A 20,148-nucleotide genomic window follows, 5' to 3' on the forward strand; every position below is an offset into this window, starting at 1 on the left:
TATTACATATGTGGTGTTCAGGTCCACTGGACCCCCAACATATTTATATTACATATGTGGTGTTCAGGTCCACTGGACCCCCAACATATTTATATTACATATGTGGTGTTCAGGTCCACTGGACCCCCAACATATTTATATTACATATGTGGTGTTCAGGTCCACTGTAGGTGAAAACAAGTAAAAATGAAACAAAAAGGTTTAGGCCTCTTCCTCATCTCCGGGCCTGCTGTTTCAACATAGCACCAAGAACCTGTCTGTCTCCCTGCCTATCTGCATGTCTCCCACTTTTGTTGCACTCTTTACCCTTTGTAGTGTGTGAAACTACAGTGTCTTGCAGGAACCTGCACAATGTTATAACAACACATTATTTCAATACATTATTACGATAAATTGTAAAAAAATATATAGTATTTTCCCTCACTCTACCCCAGCCAGGTGCAAATTGGGGGAGGGACACAATAAATAAATAGCTTTGCATGTGTGGCTGCTTACAATCAATCAGTATAGCAAAATAATATCTGCTCAGAGGGCCATAGACATTTTTTTTTGCAGAGAGAGAAGCTAGTGTGGAAGGAGCGTCTTCCACTTTGGAAGATGAAGAATTTTCAGAATAAGAGGATCATGTCTCTGTCAATTCGGAGTCTGATAGTGAGTTGGAAGAAGAGGTTGAGATTGACCATCAGCCAGCCACAGGACCAGTCCGTCAGCAGCCAGCCCCAGCCCGTCAGCAACCAGCTCATCAGCAGCCTGCAGGAGAAGAAATATGGATGTCAAAAAATTGTGAAATTGAATGGTCTTCTTGCACAAGGAATGAGCCACCCCACATGGCTGCCAATGTGATAAGGATGCAACCAGGGCCGACGTGGATGGCAGTTACTCATGTGCAGGACATAAAGTCTTCTTTTGAACTGTTCATCCCAGACACCATCCAGAAAATCATTCTGGACTGCACTAATTTGGAGGGAAGGTGTGTTTTTGGAGAGAGATGGAAGGAGATGGACCAAACTCATTTACATACATACTTTGGGGTTCTTATCCTTGCTGTTTTTTCACATCCAATGGGGAATCCACAGAATCCCTGTGGGATGCAAAAACTGAGAGATACATTTTCAGTCCAACAATGTCTCTAGAAAACTTCCACATTGTTGCCAGGATTATCTGCTTCGATAACCGAGACACCAGACCAGCTCGGCGGCAAAGAGACAAGCTAGCTGCAATCAGGTCAGTGTGGGACAAGTGGGTGGACCGCCTTCCCCTGTTTTACAACCCACGGCCCAATGTTACTGTTGATGAGCAGCTTATGCCATTTAGGTGCCGCTGCCCCTTCAGGCAGTACATACCGTCTAAACCCATAAAATATGGAATCAAGATCTGTGCTGCCTGTGATGCTGCTTCTGCATATGTGTGGAACTTGCAAGTGTATATGGGGAAGCCAGATGGAGGATCCCCTGAGAAGAACCAAGAGATGCGGGTTGTCCTGGCATGGCACAGGGACTTCACATGCAATAACTTTTTTACTTCACACAAGCTGGGACAGGAGCTCCTCAAGGGGAAGCTGACGATGGCAGGAACAGTATAAATAAACAAGCCAGAGCTCCCACCTCAGCTGTTGAATACACGGAACAGGCCTATAAATTCCTCTAAGTTTGTGTTCATGGCCGACACGTCCCTAGTGTTCTGCGTCCCGAAGAAAGACAAAAATGTTGTACTCATGAGTACGATACATATGGATGGTAGAATCTGTGGCCAGGAACATCGAAAAACAGACATTATATTGGATTACAATGCCACAAAAGGAGGGGTAGACAATTTAGACAAGCTGGTGACTGGCTACAGCTGCAAAAGAAAAGCCCTACACTGGTTACTTGTGATATTTTTCAATGTCTTGGACATCTTGGCGTACAATGCGTTTGTCATCTGTATGGCGTTGAACCCAGATTGGAACAGAGGGAAGCTCCAGAGGTGACGGCTCTTTCTCGAGGAGCAGGGCAAGGCATTGGAAAAACCTCTAAACCAAAGGATGCAACATATCCCAAACACCCCAGCTTTTGCAGCCATCGTGGGGAGGATTCAGGAGGAGGATGTTGGTGCCCCATCCGGCCGACCCACAGAACCAACAACTCCAATACTGGAAGTAAGTGTGAGTGATGTTGCATTTGTGTGTGTGTGCCTGACTCTCCTACATTGCCCTGTGCTAACTATATATGTGAGTGAGCGAGCGAGTGAGCGAGTGAGTGAGTGAGTGAGCGAGCGAGTGAGTGAGATGTTAGTAAAATTCCTGAACTAAGTGTTTTCATCATTGTAGATTACAGCCGGTACCAACAAATAAAGGTTAAATAAAAAGAAAACAGAAGAAGCGCTGCGATGTGTGTGGACCAAAGAAAGACAGGAAGACACAGTACATATGCATCAAGTGCAAGAAATACATTTGCAATATACACACAGTGAAACTCTGTCCCTCATGTGGTGTGTAGACTGGCCTTAATTTGTGTTCAATGGGGCTCATTTATCGTTTGTCCTTCCAAGTTGTTTAGTTCAAAGCAATAAACATCAATAGTGATGAAAACCTTGTTTCATTTATATTTGTTCAAGATTAACATAATTTATTCCACCCATGCCTTGATTATAATAGATTTTTGTTGACAAAAATTAAATTTTATGAGAAAAAAGAATAGCGCTTTTATTGATAAATGCTGTCTAGCAGAGGTAAATGACAAATATTAACCATGTACGCTGTCTAAATTGCTTGTAATTGATATAAGTCAACATCTAAGTATTACATATTTGTATGTAAATTGTTATGGCTGTATTGATTTTAAAAACCCTATAATGTTGTGGGTCCATCAGAGATGAACACCACACACCAGAAAACATGAACACCACACACACACACACAAAAAAACTCCCCCTCCATATAATCTAAAAGGCTAAACTGATCCCAGATCAGCTCTCCTACTCTGAGACACTTTGTGAATACTGACCCTGGACTGTGGTTTCATGTGTTTAGTTTAGTTCAGTTTATTCAATTGCATGATAAAAAATGTATCAGTATAGTAGAGTATGCCAGTAATACAAAGATGCGTTTCTGCCGAAAGGTCCCGGTCCCTTAATTCAATAGGGTCAAGGTTCAAGCCAAGGTTCAGTTTATCTGTGTATAAAAATACATTGAAATGCTGACTGACAAATGACCTCACCATTCATACAGTATTGCAGGCTGAAGCTACAGTCGAAGTCTAGCCGTGTGTGTATGTGTGTGAGTCACTTGTGGTTTTGCCTCACAGCTTGGGGATGGAAACTATCATTGAACCTGGTGGTCTTTAGGCTGCTGTACAGCTTGACGGACCATAGAGGATGGAACATTTATCATCCTATATTTGGGGTTCTGAGATAAAACAGCTTTAGAAAAATTGTCACGTATACTCCCTCTCCGGCGCTCTAGGTCACCAGGCTGCTCATTATTACGCACACCTGTCACCGTCGTTATGCGCACTAGCGCCTCATCAGACTCACCTGGACTCAATCACCTCCCTGATTACCTTCCCTATATCTGTCACTCCCTTTGATTCCTTCCTCAGGCGTTATTGTTTCTGTTTCAGTTTCATGTCTTGTTCATGTTTCTTGTTTTGTATTATGTTTTGTTTATTTATTAAATATTCACTCCCTGTACTTGCTTCCCGACTCCCGTTACAGAATAACGCCTCAACTAAGGGAAGCATGAGGGAGTGTTTTTGGTGTTGGAAGGTGAGGTCGGGTCCGGGTGCCGCTGCCGGAGCAACTGAGGATGCCTCAGCCGGCTCGTCAGGGTCACAGTACTTGGTTGGCTGGACAAATGTCTGTAGCCGAGGCTACCGAGGATGCCTCCGTTAGCTCGTCAGGCTTTCATGCCTTAGCTAGCTCACCAGGTTAACAAGACTCGGTAGGCTTCTTAACAAGACTTGGGGCGGCAGGTAGCCTAATGGTTAGAGCATTGGGCCAGTAATCACAAGGTTGCTAGATTGAATCCCTGAGTTGACAAGGTAAAAATCTGCCACTGAACAAGGCAGTTAACCCACTGTTCCTAGGCCGTCATGGTAAATAAGAATTTGTTCTTAACTGACTTGCCTTTTTAAATAAAGGTAAAAAATAAAATAAGAAGAAAAGCTTGGCAGGCTCCCACGCCACAGCCAGCTTCACCTGGTTCGTCAGGTATCCGCGCCTCAGCAGAGGCGACCGGTCCACTCCTGATCCCCGGAATCATCCCTTTGGTCGGCGTCCTGCGGCTGGAGCCACGTGTTGAGGAGGTGGTACCATCAAGTATACTCCCTCTCCGCCGTTCTAGGTCACCAGGTTCCCGCGCCTCAGCTGGTTCGTCAGGTTCCCGCGCCTCAGCCGGTTCGTCAGGTTCCCACGCCTCAGCTGGTTCGTCAGGTTCCCACGCCTCAGCCAGTTCGTCAGGTTCACGCTGCTCAGCTGGCTCGTCAGGTTCCCGCACCTCAGCAAAGGCGACCGGTCCACTCCTGATCCCCGGGATTGTCCCTTTGGCCGTTGTCCTGCGGCTGGGGCCGCGTGTCACGGAGGGGGTACTGTCACGTATACTCCCTCTCCGGCGCTCTAGGTCACCAGGCTGCTCATTATTACGCACACCTGTCACCATCATTACGCGCCTCATCAGACTCACCTGGACTCCATCACCTCCCTGATTACCTTCACTATATCTGTCACTCCTTTTGGATCCTTCCCCAGGCATTATTGTTTCGGTTTCCTGTCAAATCAAATGTTATTGGTCACATGCATGTGATTAGCAGATGTTATTGCGGGTGTAGCGAAATGCTAGTGCTTTAGCTCCGACAGTGCAGTAATATCTAACAAGTAATATCTAACAAATTACACAGCATATACCCAATACACACACATCTAAGAAGGAATGAATTAAGACTATATACATATGGATGAGCGATGTCAGAGTGGAATGGACTAAGATACAGTGAATAGTTTAGTACAACAGTCTATACATATGAGAACTAATGCAAGATATGTAAGCATTATTAAGTGAATGACATACCGTAGAATAGTATAGAAAGCAGTATATACACATGAGATGAGTAATGCCAGATATGTAAAGATTATTCACTGACTAAGATACCATAGTATAGAATACAGTATATAAGTATGAGATGAGTAACACCAGATATGTAAACATTATTAGAGTGAGTAGTGTTCCATTTCTTAAAGTGACCACTGATTCCTAGTCTATGCCTATAGGCAGCAGCCTCTAATGTGCTAGTGATGGCTGTTTAACCTCTCTGGGCTCGGTGGGACGAAATCGTCCCACCTACGTAACAGCCAGTGGAATCCTGTGGCGCGTTATTCAAATACCTTAGAAATGCTATTACTTCAATTTCTCAAACATATGACTATTTTACACCATTTTAAAGACAAGACTCTCGTTAATCTAACCACACTGTCCGATTTCAAAAAGGCTTCAAAAAGGCTTTTTTTTAGATTATGTCAGCAGAGTACCCAGCCAGAAATAATCAGACACCCATTTTTCAAGCTAGCATATAATGTCACATAAACCCAAACCACAGCTAAATGCAGCACTAACCTTTGATGATCTTCATCAGATGACACACCTAGGACATTATGTTATACAATACATGCATGTTTTGTTCAATCAAGTTCATATTTATATCAAAAATCTGCTTTTTACATTAGCATGTGACGTTCAGAACTAGCATACCACATGCAAACTTCCAGTGAGTTTACTCACGATAAACGTTCACAAAAAGCATAACAATTATTTTAAGAATTATAGATACAGAACTCCTCTATGCACTTGCTATGTCCGATTTTAAAATAGCTTTTCGGTGAAAGCAGATTTTGCAATATTCTCAGTAGATAGCCCGGCATCACAGGGCTAGCTATTTAGACACCCACCAAGTTTAGCCCTCACCAAAGTCAGATTTAATATAAGAAAAATGTTATTACCTTTGCTGTTCTTCGTCAGAATGCACTCCCAGGACTTCTACTTCAATAACAAATGTTCGTTTGGTTCAAAATAATCCATAGTTATGTTCAAATATCCTCTGTTTTGTTCGTGCGTTCAAGTCACTATCCGAAGTGTAAAGAAGGGTCACGAGCATGGCGCAATTCGTGACAAAAAATGTCTAAATATTCCATTACTGTACTTCGAAGCATGTCAACCGCTGTTTAAAATCAATTTTTATGCTATTTTTCTCGTAAAAAAGCGATAATATTCCGACCGGGAATCTGTGTTTTAGTACAAAGAGAGAGAAAATAAAAACATGGGGTCGCCTCGTGCACGCGCCTCAGTCTCATTGTCCTTTGATAGACCACTTACCAAAGGCGCTAATGTTTTTCAGCCAGGGGCTGCCTTGACATCATTCAGCTTTTTCCCGGGTTCTATGGGAGCCGTAGTAAGTGTCACGTTACAGCAAAGATCCTAAGTTTTCAATAAAAAGAGTCAAGAAGCCCAAGGAATGGTCAGAGAGGGCACTTCCTGTACAGAATCTTCTCAGGTTTTTGCCTGCCATATGAGTTCTGTTATACTCACAGACACCATTCAAACAGTTTTACAAACTTTAGGGTGTTTTCTATCCAAAGCCAATAATTATATGCATATTCTAGTTTCTGGACAGTAGTAATAACCAGATTAAATCGGGTACGTTTTTTATCCGACCGTGTAAATACTGCCCCCTAGCCCTAACAGGTTAACAGTCTGATGGCTTTAAGATAGAAGATGTTTTTCAGTCTCTTGGTCCCAGCTTTGATGCACATGTACTGACCTCGCCTTCTGGATGATAGCGGGGTGAACAGGCAGTGGCTCGGGTGGTTGATGTCCTTGATGATCCTTTTGGCCTTCCTGTGACATCGGGTGCTATAGGTGTCCTGGAGGGTGGGTAGCTTGACCCTGGCAATGCGTTGGGCAGACCGCAGCACCCTCCGGAGAGCCTTGTGGTTGCGGGTGGTGCAGTACCAGGCATCTGTAAAATGTTGAGAGGGTTTTAGGTGACAAGCCAAATTTCTTTAGCCACCTGAGGTTGAAGAGGCTCTGTTGCATATTCTTCACCACACTGTCTGTGTGGGTGGTCCATTTCAGTTTATCAGTGATGTGTACACCAAGGAACTTGAAGCTTTCCACCTTCTCCACTGCGGTCTCGTCGATGTAGAAAAGGGGGTATGCCCTCTGCTGTTTCCTGAAGTCCACGATTTCCTGTTTCCTGAAGTCCTTTGTTTTGTTGATGTTGAGTGAGAGGTTCTTTTCCAGGCACCACGCTCCCAGAGCCCTCACCTTATCTCTGTAGGCTGTCTCGTCATCGTTGGTAATCAAGCCTATTACTGTTGTGTCATCTGCAAACTTGATGATTGAGTTGGAGGCGTGCTTGGCCACGCAGTCATGGGTGAACAGGGAGTACAGGAGGGGCTGAGCACGCACCCTTGTGGGGCTCCAGTGTGGAGGATCAGTGAATTGGAGGTGATGTTTCCTACCTTCACCAGGGCCACCCATCAGGAAGTCCATGACCCAGTTGCACATTGCAGGGTTCAGACCCAGGGCTTTGAGCTTAACCTGTTATGGCTAGGGGGCAGTATTTTCACAGCCGGATAAAAAACGTACCCGATTTAATCTGATTATTACTCCTGCCCAGAAACGAGAATATGCATATAATTATTAGCTTTGGATAGAAAACACTCCAAAGTTTCTAAAACTGTTTGAATGGTGTCTGTGAGTATAACAGAACTCATTTGGCAGGCCAAAACCTGAGACGATTCCATGCAGGAAGTGCCCTGTCTGACAATTTCTTGCCCTTCTTGATTATCTCTATCCATTACAGAGGATCTCTGCTGTAACGTGACACAGAAGTCGCCAGAACGTTGAATGATGACTTTGCAGGCCATGGCTGAAAAACAGTAGCGCATTTGGTAAGTGGTCGATCTGAGAACAATGAGACAGGTTTGCGCGTGCACATGAAGAGTCCATTTTAGATTTTGAGTCTTTGAACGGAAAGGACGTCTCCCGGTCGGAATATTATCGCTTTTTTACGAGAAAAATCGGATAAAAATTGATTTTAAACAGCGTTTGACATGCTTCGAAGTACGGTAATGGAATATTTTGATTTTTTTTGTCACGATACGCGTCCGCGCGTCACCCTTCGTTACCCTTCGGATAGTGTCTTGAACGCACGAACAAAACGCCGCTATTTGGATATAACTATGGATTATTTGGAACCAAACCAACATTTGTTGTTGAAGTAGAAGTCCTGGGAGTGCATTCTGACGAAGAACAGCAAAGGTAATCCAATTTTTCTTATAGTAAATCTGAGTTTGGTGAGTACCAAACTTGGTGGGTGTCAAATTAGCTAGCCCGTGATGGCGAGCTATCTACTCAGAATATTGCAAAATGTGCTTTCACCGAAAAGCTATTTTAAAATCGGACACCGCGATTGCATAAAGGAGTTCTGTATCTATAATTCTTTAAATAATTGTTATGTTTTTTGTGAACGTTTATCGTGAGTAATTTAGTAAATTCACCGGAAGTGTTCGGTGGGAATGCTAGTTCTGAACGTCACATGCTAATGTAAATAGCTGGTTTTTGATATAAATATGTACTTGATTGAACAAAACATGCATGTATTGTATAACATAATGTCCTAGGAGTGTCATCTGATGAAGATCATCAAAGGTTAGTGCTGCATTTAGCTGTGGTTTTGGTTTTTGTGACATTATATGCTAGCTTGAAAAATGGGTGTCTGATTATTTCTGGCTGGGTACTCTGCTGACATAATGTAATGTTTTTCTTTCGTTGTAAAGCCTTTTTGAAATCGGACAGTTTGGTTAGATAAAGGAGAGTCTTGTCTTTAAAATGGTGTAAAATAGTCATATGTTTGAAAAATGGAAGTTTTCGGCTTTCGAGGAGTTTGTATTTCGCGCCACGCCTTATCATTGGATATTGGAGTGGTGTTCCGCTAGCGGAACGTCTAGATGTAAGAGGTTAATGTTTTTAGCACATAGAAACCCATTGAATTACAGATTCATACATTGAAAAACTGATAGTCAAAAAATGTATCTGAAGAAAGATTGTTTTAAAGTGTCTGACCCATATTTAGCACCCTTTTTTGGCACTAAACTACTTCTATACAGTACTTCCATTATTATTTTTAACTGGTACCGGGCTACCATCAGACGAGTCTTGTGAGGCTTGTGGGCGTCCTAGAACAAAACAAACGACATGTGTGTTTGTGAGAGTCTCACCTTATTACGCTCACATATTAGTGTGTAGCCCAAACTGTTCTGACGCTACAGACTGAAATTTGCAGATCGGCACGGACTTCAGACGAGTCCCGTGATGTTTGTGGGGGTCATAGAGCAAAACGGAAAACATCATCTCGTTCGTGACACTGGTTTACCAGACACCCCTGCAAGGGGGATATTAGTGAACAAATGACATGATCAAGGGTACGATGGCGCCAGTGCAATGAGTGTATCTTACTCAGGGGTTCAAAAGCTCATATCAGACTGAGAGCCTAATGCTTCTTATGTAGTTCTTTATGAGTTTTAGTTTAGAAAACGATCTCTCTGCAGAAGCGATAGTTACAGGGATGGTAAAAACAGCTTGATTGCAGTAGCAACATCAGGGAAACCATATAAGGGAAAAAATATGAACTGCAGAGGAAGTTCTGGGGACAGGTCATCTAGATACTGGACAGCCAATGAATTGGCAGATGCAAACGATAATTATATTTAGCAAACAACAGTTCTCGACAGATTCAACAACAAAAAAGCAGTTTGTGATTTCTATTCATACTGGTGAACCGGCGTTTGAGTTGTGTGGTTGCAATATCAGCAGTCTCTTATCTCTGGTAAACACTATATATACAGAAGTATGTAGACACCCCCTCAAATGTGTGGATTCAGCTATTTCAGCCACACGATAGGTAATTCCAAATTAAAAGTAAACTTGCAACAATATAAACAAAATGCTTACCTAGCAGGAGGACCCAGAGAAACTGCGTTGAGAGCCAGTTTCATCATAGTGCTTGATGGTTTTTGCATTTTACTGACCTTCATGTCTTAAAGTACTGATGGACTGTGGTTTCTTTTTGCTTATTTATATATATATATATTTTTTTTTAATGTAAACTAAACTTTTTGTAACACATTCTTAAATACCTGTTCTTGCCATAATATGGACTTGGTCTTTTACCAAATAGGGCTATCTTCTGTATACCGACCCTACCTTGTCACAAAACAACTAATTGGCTCAAACGCATTAAGAAGGAAAGAAATTCCACAAATTCACTTTTAATAAACAAATTAGGCACATTTGGGCAGTCTTGATACATTTTGAACAGAAATTCAATGGTTCATTGGCGTTGCACATACACTGCTGCCATCTAGTGGCCAAAAACTAAATTGCACCTGGGCTGGAATAGTACAGTAAATGATGGCCTTTCTCTTGCATTTCAAAGATGATGGTACAAAAAAAACAGTTGGTTTTTTCTTTGTATTAGTTTTTACCAGATCTAATGTGTTATATTCTTCTACATTCCTTTCACATTTCCACAAACGTCAAAGTGTTTCCTTTCTCATGGTACCAGGAATATGCATATCTTTACTTCAGGGCCTGAGCTACAGGCAGTTAGATTTAGGTATGTCACTTTAGGCTAAAATAGAAAAAAAAGGGGTGGATCCTTAAGAGGTTTAATTAAGATTTGTATTTTATTTACAATGACGGCCTACCAAAAGGCAAAAGGCGTCCTGCGGGGATGGGGGTTTCGGATTTAAAATTCAAATAAATTAAATTAAAATATAGGACAAAACACACATCACGACAAGAGAGACAACACTACATAAAGAGAGACCTAAGACGACAACATAGCATGGCAGCAACACATTACAACACAGCATGGTAGCAACACAACATGACAAAAACATGGTAGCAACACAACATGGTAGCAGCACAAAACAGGGTACAAACATTGTTGGGCACAGACAACAGTACAAAGGGCAAGAAGGTAGAGACAACAATACATTACGCAAAGCAGACAAAACTGTCAGTATGAGTGTCCATGATTGAGTCTTTGAATGAAGAGATTGAGATAAAACTGTCCAGTTTGAGTGTTTGTTGCAACTTGTTCCTGTCGCTAGCTGCAGCGAACTGAAAAGACGAGCTACCCAGGGATGTGTGTGCTTTGGGGACCTTTAACAGAATGTGACTGGCAGAACGGGTGTTGTATGTGGAAGATGAGGGCTGCAGTAGATATCTCAGATAGGGGGGTGGGACCTAAGAGGGTTTTATAAATAAGCATCAACCAGTGGGTCTTGCGACGGGCATACAGAGATGACCAGTTTACAGAAGAGTATAGAGTGCAGTGATGTGTCCTATAAGGAGCATTGGTAGCAAATCTGATGGCCGAAAGGTAAAGAACATCTAGCCGCTCAAGAGCACCCTTACCTGCCGATCTATAAATTACGTCTCTGTAATCTAGCATGGGTAGGATGGTCATCTGAATCAGGGTTAGTTTGGCAGCTTGGGTGAAAGAGGAGCGATTACGATAGAGGAAATCATGTCGAGATTTAACTTTAGCCTGCAGCTTTTAAATGTACTGAGAGAAGGACAGTGTACCGTCTAGCCAAACTCCCAAGTACTTGTATGAGGTGACTACCTCAAGCTCTAAAACCTTAGAGGTAGTAATCACACCTGTGGGGAGAGGTTCATGATGTTGGTTGAGAGAAGGCCTAGAGTGTGCAAAGCTGTCATTAAGTCAAAGGGTGGCTCCTTTGAAGAATCTCAAATATAAAATATATTTTGATTTGTTTAACACTTTTTTGCTTAATACATGATTCCTTTGTGTTACTTCATAGTTTTGATGTCTTCACTACTATTCTGAAATGTAAAAATAAAGAAAAGGAAATAGTAAAAATAAAGAAAAACCCTTGAATGAGTAGGTCTGTCTAAACTTTTGACTTGTACTGTACATACAATACGTACATACGTACACATACATAACGCAATAGAAATACCGACATACAGTATTCACATAGACAACGATAAAGCACAACACAACACAATATGAGCCTGGTTCATTTTCAGTAATGAGGCCCTGTACCCCATTTACAGTTTCTACTTCAATGTATCAGGTGGAGTTATTCACCAGCTATAGAGTGAGTTGTTGTTTATGTTTCTAAGACTGCAGGGTTGGAGATGCAACAATGTCCTTGAGAACAGCAGGAAGTGTGCTGGTGGTCTTTCTCTTGTCTGTAGCAGGTATGGTCTCATTGATAACTTGATATGTTTGTCAATCTACAGACATTTGTAAAATGTGAAAATTACATTTGCATTTTATTATTCTGGTGTGCTCTGATAGGCGTCTCCACTTCACTTTAAATAGTTAAGCATCACTCAGTGAGGTGTGAAAGATATCTCTGGTTTCCAATCACACTGAAATCAGCAACTATGGCAACAAAGTGTGGACAAACCATGCTGTCAGTGTGAGCCAATAGACCTTGACTTAATGTAATTCCCTTGTTTTCTGTGACTGTTTAGTGTTTCTGGGGCTGAATGGCTGGAGTGTGACATACACCACACAGAGTATTTGTGCCTTGAAGGGGTCAACAGTGAAGCTGACCTGTTCTTACACATATCGCATTGGTCATAAAGTCACAACAACCTTCTGGTTCACTAAATGGGGGACTAGTGCAGAACCTGAAGATCTGGGTCGGGACCCAGAGTATGCAGGTCGTCTGGAGTATCATGGGGATAAGGAGAAAGACTGTACCCTGAGAATCAAAGACCTGAGAGAGAGAGACTCAGCTGAGTATAAGTTCAGATTTAAAACAGATCAGAACGGGAAATATATTGGCAGTCCTGGAGTCACTCTGTCTGTCACAGGTACAGTTACATTCAATAAAGCTAAACTGTTGAATTCCATTTAGATTGGGAAAATTGTCTAGGTTTGTGTTTATGTCTGTATAACAAAGGATTTCCTCCATCTTTGTATTAGAGTGATAAGTCAGTGATAAAGGGATTTACAGTGATATTGTTTTTTCTCCAGGTCTTCAGGTGAAGGTGACTGGTGGACATCAGGATAAGACACTGACCTGTATCACCACCTGTACTCTGACTGGTAACCCCACCTACATCTGGTACAAGAACGGACACAAAGTAAAGGAGGACACTTCCAGCCTGTACTCAGACTACTTTAGTGATGCAGACAGTTACTCCTGTGCTGTAAAAGGCCGTGAGGATCTCCACTCTCCTGCAGTGTGTGAGTCTGGACTTTTTCATATAAATGCAATTTTCTTCAGGTTGTGAGACTTATGTGTCACGTCCTGACCAGTAAAAGGTGTCATTTGTAATTATAGTTGGTCAGGGCGTGGCAGGGGGTTGTTTGTTTTGTGTGTTTTTTTTTTTTTGGTTCTAGGGGTTTTTGGTTCTAGTTTTCTATTTCTATGTTTATTTTTTCTATGTGTGGCCAAGTATGGCTTCCAATCAGAGGCAGGTGTCTTTTGTTGTCTCTGATTGGAAGCCATACTTAGGCAGCCTGTTTTTCCTGTGTCTTTGTGGGTGGTTATTTTCTGTATAGCCTGTGTGCCTTATGGAACTGTTTCATCATCTGTTTATTTTGTTTTGAGTGTTCTTTCAAATAAAGAAGAAAGATGAGCACTATACCCGCTGCATGTTGGTCTGTCCCTTACGATGCCTGTGACATTATGTCAATTAATCAATGAATATTGATCATTATTTCATAATTATGGTTTTCACTACTGTCAACTATTTAACTGGTTTTCTTCTACTTTATAAACAACATCAGTGTATGCTGGTAGATATTGTAATTTAAGATTTATATACGGTGTTCTGTTGTCTTCTTGCATTTCAGGTCAGAAGTGTTGGAGTGTGACTTACACCCGTCAGAGTATCTGTGCTATGAAGGGGTCAACAGTGGACATACTCTGCTCTTACACATATCCCAGTTATCATGAGATCAAAAAAGCTTTCTGGTTTACTAAATGGGAGTCTGGTAAGGATCCTGAAGATCTGAGCTCAGTGCCAGGGTATGAGGGTCATATAGAGTACCTTGGGGATAAGGAGAGTGACTGTACCCTGAGAATCCCAGACCTGAGATTGAGTGACTCTGCTGGGTACAGGTTCAGATTCATAACATCTGGAGAAAGGTTTGCTGGCTCACCTGTCTCCCTGACTGTCACAGGTAATCAGTCACACATCTCACATCTATGACACATACAATTTAAGTCGGAAGTTTACATACACTTAGGCTGGAGTCATTAAAACTAGTTTTTCAACCACTCCCAAATTTCTTGTTAACAAACTATAGTTTTGACAAGTCGGTTAGGACATCTACTTTGTGCAACATGTCAAGACATCAGTCAGGAAGTTAAATTTGGTCGCAAATGGGTCTTCCAAATGGACAATGACGCCAAGCATACTTCCAAAGTCATGGCAAAATAGCTTAAGGACAACAAATTCAAGGTATTGGAGTGGCCATCACAAAGCCCTGACCTCAATCCTCTAGAAAATTTGTGGGCAGAACTGAAAAAGCAAGGAGGCCTACAAACCTGACTCAGTTATACCAGCTCTGTCAGGAGGAATGGGCCAAAATTCACCCAACTTATTGTGGGAAGCTTGTGGAAGGCTACACGAAACGTTTGACAAAAGTTAAACAATGTAACAGTAATGCTACCAAATACTAATTGAGTGTATGTAAACTTCTGACCCACTGGGAATGTGATGAAATAAATAAAAGCGGAAATATAACACTCTCTACTATTATTCTGACATTTCACATTCTTAAAATTAAGTGGTGATCCTAACTGACCTAAGACAGAGAGCTTTTACTAGGATTAAATGTCAGGAATTGCGAAAAACTGAGTTTAAATGTATTTGGCTAAGGTGTATGTAAACTTCCGACTTCAACTCTAGATAGCTGTAATGTGAGTGTGGTTTTGTATGTATGCTAATGCATATGATATGTGTACTTCAGTGTATAATGTGATTTTAACTATGCTTTTGTATGCTAATGAGAATTTTGTGTTTTTATTTATTCTATGGAAGCCAGGACTTCCTGGAAAACAGTGGATTTATTACAGAGTTGACTATCCTGGCTAAATAAATCGAAATAAATGTATTAAATGACTGCAATTAAGGGCAGTTATACAGACATGTAGTGGTATGTAACATAAAAAAACAAGTGTAGTACTTCACATATGAGGACATAAATAGGAGGAGAATAATAATTTGTTTCCTTTTACTCTAGATGTTGTGTTGGAGATGGATCCTACATCTGTGTCAGAGAGGGAGAATGTCACACTGACATGTAGAACCAAATGTACACTGGACCCCATCACAGCCTACAGTTGGTATAAGAATGGACAGCCTATACCAAACAGCAACACCTACTCTCCTGTCTATAGCCTATTCTCAGTCAGCAGTGAGGATACAGGCAGATACTCCTGTGCTGTAGAAGGCCATGAGGATCTCCCCTCTGCTGAAGAGACTCTCACTGTCACATGTAAGAACATGGGGTTTAAACCTTTAGTTTGCTATATTAACATTGTAGTGAAAGATATTAGCTGTAAATGTAAACGCATATTTAAATCCACTGTTTTTTTACACCAGATAGCCCAAGGAACACCTCAGTGTCAGTCAGTCCCTCTGGTGAAATACTGGAGGGCAGTTCAGTGACTCTGACCTGCAGCAGTGATGCCAACCCACCTGTGGACAAATACACCTGGTACAAGAAGAATGTAGCCTCACCAAAAGCATCAGGACAGAGTTACAGCATCACTAACATCAGCTCTGAGGACAGAGGAGAATACTACTGTGAGACCCAGAATGGAAGAGGATCTATGAACTCTACAGCTCTGATGATCATTGTAGCAGGTAAAGTTACATCTTCAATACTTCAATACAAAATTATTTTCAATAAGACATTTTGTTTCAAGGTAATCTTTTTATAGTTTGGCTTATTACACTTTGGATTTCAAATAGGCTTATATATACACAAGTATTGCATTAATGTCCTGTATTGCCATATATTCATTTTCAGTTCATAATAACATGTACTCATATCATCTATATTATATTTTAGGGAAACAAACCTCAATTTTGACTGCAGCTGTAGGAATCAAAGTTGTTGTTCTGGTTCTCATCCTCTGTCTCTCTGGCTTCATGTGGTTCAGGTGAGTTGAAATGCATCTTTGGGAAAATGTTATTTATATTATTCTTTCACCTAAGCTCTTTGATTTGTTATTAACTTAATTCATTCATTAATTTATTGGCCAAACGCCATTAACTGCTTAACTGTATTTGTAACGAATCAAGGTCCACTAGAGGTCAGTAGAGAGCAGAACTCACTGTCCCTCTTTACAGGAGATCCACTGGAGTGGGTGATCCCATCAGTTACACCAGGACCCCCCCCCTTATTCAAATAACCAACTCATCAGGCTTTGATTATATTAATCAGCTGTGTAGTGCTAGGGCAAAAATCTAAACGTGCAACCAGGGGGTCCCCAGCTCTGACTTTGGGAAACCCTGAGTTACAACTCCATTTTCATTCATTTACTGTGTCACGACATTCTCTTTCATACTCGCTCTCTCTCTCTCTGTCTCTCTGTCTCTCTGTCTCTCTCTCTGTCTGTCTCTCTCTCTCTCTCTCTCTCTCTCTCTGTCTGTCTGTGTGTAGAGAGTCCGTCCTGACAGTGACACGTACACAGCTCTGAACATGAGGACCAGGTCACCAGAGTATGACACCCTGGCAGTAAGTGTGTGTATATAAAATGTTTAGTGGGAGTGCTACTTCAGTATGTCTTCTTTCAGAATGTGAGGGGAATCACCCACTGAAGTGAAGCACCACAGAACCTGGACTGAAGAGAAGCACCACATAACCTGGACTGAAGAGAAGCACCACAGAACCTGGACTGAAGAGAAGCACCACACAATCTGGACTGAAGAGAAGCACCACAGAACCTGGACTGAAGAGAAGCACCACATAACCTGGACTGAAGAGAAGCACCACAGAACCTGGACTGAAGAGAAGCACCACATAACCTGGACTGAAGAGAAGCACCACAGAACCTGGACTGAAGAGAAGCACCACAGAACCTGGACTGAAGAGAAGCACCACACAATCTGGACTGAAGGTTCGAATACAAAACTAGTCCTTACACCTCTATTCTATTGCTGCCATATCTACAAGTTTTTCCAGACCATGAACTTTAACTTTTGAGTAAATGCTGGAATATATATTTTCTTTTCTTATAATGATAATTATGTATATTGATGATAAATGGGATATTGCCATATACAGATGTTTTATAACATCAATAGTCCTACTTTCCTCAGCAACTAATATGGATAATATTGATAACAGCTTTTTAATATTTTTAGCTCTTGGGTCAAGTTTCTCCTGAAGTGGTTGATGATGATTTACTTTGTATTGCTGTCAGATATTATTAGTAATTTGATAATACGTAATACCATGTTGTTCAGTGTCATGATATTTTTTTATAAAAATACATGTAATCAGTACATTACATACATTTAAACATGTGCAGTTTTTACTTTGTATTGCTGTCAGACATTATTGCATATTTTAAATGAATTATTATTTTATTTTAGGTTTTACCATATTGTTCATTTTACATTACATGTTTACCTTTTCAGTTTATACAGGATAAACATCATATAAGCTTCATGTTGTAAATAAGCTAAAAGTTTAAGACAATAAATACATTCATTAGTTGATTAACTATTAATACATTGATCCATAACTATTTCCACTCTGCTGTTGTTTCTTGTATTTCTGCCTATTGGACACATGATGTCACCATTGAACAGATCAACACCCAGCACTGATCCTCACCAGTTACATTCACTGGTCAGCTGTTTGTTAACCTAATAACCCATCTCCAACCACCCCACTATATAAAGTGAAGATCTGAGGTCCACACCCAACCCTAGCCTACAAATGTAGAAATGTTCTATAGGCTACAGTCAAAGACGGCAGAATTATTTTTCGAATAATTTAGACATATTTCTACTTGTAATTTCCGATATTTTGGTTGGCTATTTGTTAGTCAACTTGTCTATAATTTCTAAAAACATGCAGTGGCGACACGTCATTCAAGGCAGCTGAGGCAGAGATAAATCTGTTTTGAGCCCCACCTGGTTAGCTTTTTTGTTGTTGCTTGTTTTGAATGGTATTTTGGCATTAATACGTGTCACATATCAGTTTGCAAACAAAGTTTAAAAAAATAAAGCATTGCATTAATAAAGTTGAATACAAACATGGTCTCGTTTTTGTTTTCTTGAGTAAGCCAGCTCCAAAACGCAGGTGTTGCAGCCTAGCTTAGATCTTTCTGTGGTGGTGGGGCAGCCAGCATAACATACGGAGCGTAGGGGTTGGTAATGTTCTCTAGTTGTGCCGTGATTGGCTCAGTGTTCTGTCACTCATGGGGTCACTATGTCACCACAAAATCTATGGGTAGAGCTCGAAATTTCAAGCCCCTTGGGTGTTGCCATAGAATTACATTAGAAATGCCCATCCAAAAAGGCTCAAGGTCATTGGCTCAGACAAAATTACATCAAATCGCATTAAATCTACTGTAACTTTGACTGGACTGATCATGTCAACATCAAACTTTCAATCTTAGCTAGCAAGCTAGACAAGCAGTCATCATCATGCATCAAGTCGACAATCTACTGGAAAATCCTTATCAGTCTTTGTCATATGAAATTATAGATAAAACGTATCGGTGCTCATTGGCCATTGGACATAAACATTACACAACAAGTTGGAAATCACAAATTCAACAATGAGTGCTAAGGCAGCACTTCAGGCCCGGGTTCGATCCTGGACTGTTACAGCCGCCTGTGACCAGGAGACCTATGAGGCGGAGCACAATTGGCCCAGGGTCGTCTGGGATAGAGGAGGGTTTAGCCGGCCGGGATGTCCTTGTCTCATCATGCTCTAGCAACTCCTTGTGGCCTGGCACCTGCAAGCTGACATCGGTCGTCAGTTAAACAGTGTTTCCTCCGACACATTGGTGCCTGCTGTTTGTCCTCCTGTCCAGGGGGTGGAGCTGGAGAGCACCAGGCTGGTGATCAGGTACCCAGACCGCTGGATGCAGAGAACCCCTCCCTCTCCTCAGAGGACCAACTCTATAGGCCTCAACACCTCCTCAGCCTTCCAGTATGCCTCTACAGGGTAAGGACATCTGTCTTTGTCAAAACATCAACTATCATTTATAAACATATTTAAGCAATCAACTCACATATCATACCTCCATGGAGATAGACAGAGGACTCTAGTGCCCAAAAGCCAGTTTTAGCATGGGCAGCACCATTGAGGACTTTCACTTTAAGATAATAAACAAAAGCGAAATAAACAATAAAAATGTAACTGTAAACATTACACTCACAACTGCTCCAAAGGAGTATTGACATTTCAAATGTCATATTATTTCAATATACAGTTCTGTAACAATGTCTCGCTCTCTCGCTCTCTCGCTCTCTCTCTCTAAGCCTGACCAGAGAGGAAGATACAAGAAAACATGGCCACCCTGAACACCACACAATGTCCAGATATGACAGAGGGAGGAAGAACAGAAGAATAAAGAGGAAGAGAAACATTGTCCCTACTTTAAAAGAGAACAGGAGTCTTGGATAGAATGGGGGTGTTGGGGAGTGTCAACCCCCACAGACAGAACACTGGACATAATGTATGAGTGTTTGTAGTGTCAATGAAAGTGATTTCCTTCCCTCCCTCAGCCTTATTGCCAGTTTCTTATTTTGTTATTGAACCAAGTGAATGAGGATATGATTGGGACATATTAGTCTCCCTAGGCAGACAGGTTGCCTCCCACAATGTTAACAAGGTTGTAGCTGTTTCACTACGTCTGGGATTTCCTAGACAAGTAGAGACATAAAGACTGGAGGCTGTAATAATGTTGAGTTGCCAGTAGGGAGCACTCTAGTATGGAACACTGGAACCAAACATACTCACCTTTCATCTGTTCTGGAACCTTCAGTACCAGCTGATGAGGAGTGATGGGAATGGGTCACATTTTGTCTAATGTAAAACATGTAGGCCCACTCCTCAAATAAAGAAATGTAACTACAGTATTCTG

General features: G+C 41.5%; 1 protein-coding gene across 5 annotated transcripts in view; it reads left to right on the forward strand.

Annotated features, from left to right (window-relative positions):
* LOC106591278 (sialoadhesin) overlaps positions 1-20,148 on the forward strand; it is a 42,539-nt gene that overhangs the window by 14,471 nt on the left and 7,920 nt on the right. For 2 of the 5 annotated variants that reach the window (XM_045713380.1, XM_045713382.1), the window contains exons 2-9: positions 12,191-12,268; positions 12,548-12,892; positions 13,056-13,268; positions 13,881-14,210; positions 15,276-15,530; positions 15,638-15,901; positions 16,110-16,200; positions 16,704-18,310. In XM_045713380.1, the coding sequence (XP_045569336.1) occupies positions 12,191-12,268; positions 12,548-12,892; positions 13,056-13,268; positions 13,881-14,210; positions 15,276-15,530; positions 15,638-15,901; positions 16,110-16,200; positions 16,704-16,740 (1,613 nt within the window). In that variant the 3' untranslated portion in view covers positions 16,741-18,310. Of the gene's footprint in view, positions 1-12,190; positions 12,269-12,547; positions 12,893-13,055; positions 13,269-13,880; positions 14,211-15,275; positions 15,531-15,637; positions 15,902-16,109; positions 16,201-16,703; positions 18,311-20,148 lie in introns of those variants that run through there. The other 3 variants (XR_006767494.1, XM_045713381.1, XM_045713383.1) reach the window with 3 other exon arrangements.

Source organism: Salmo salar, unplaced genomic scaffold (genome assembly GCF_905237065.1).
Source record: "Salmo salar unplaced genomic scaffold, Ssal_v3.1, whole genome shotgun sequence".
Lineage (NCBI taxonomy): Eukaryota > Metazoa > Chordata > Actinopteri > Salmoniformes > Salmonidae > Salmo > Salmo salar.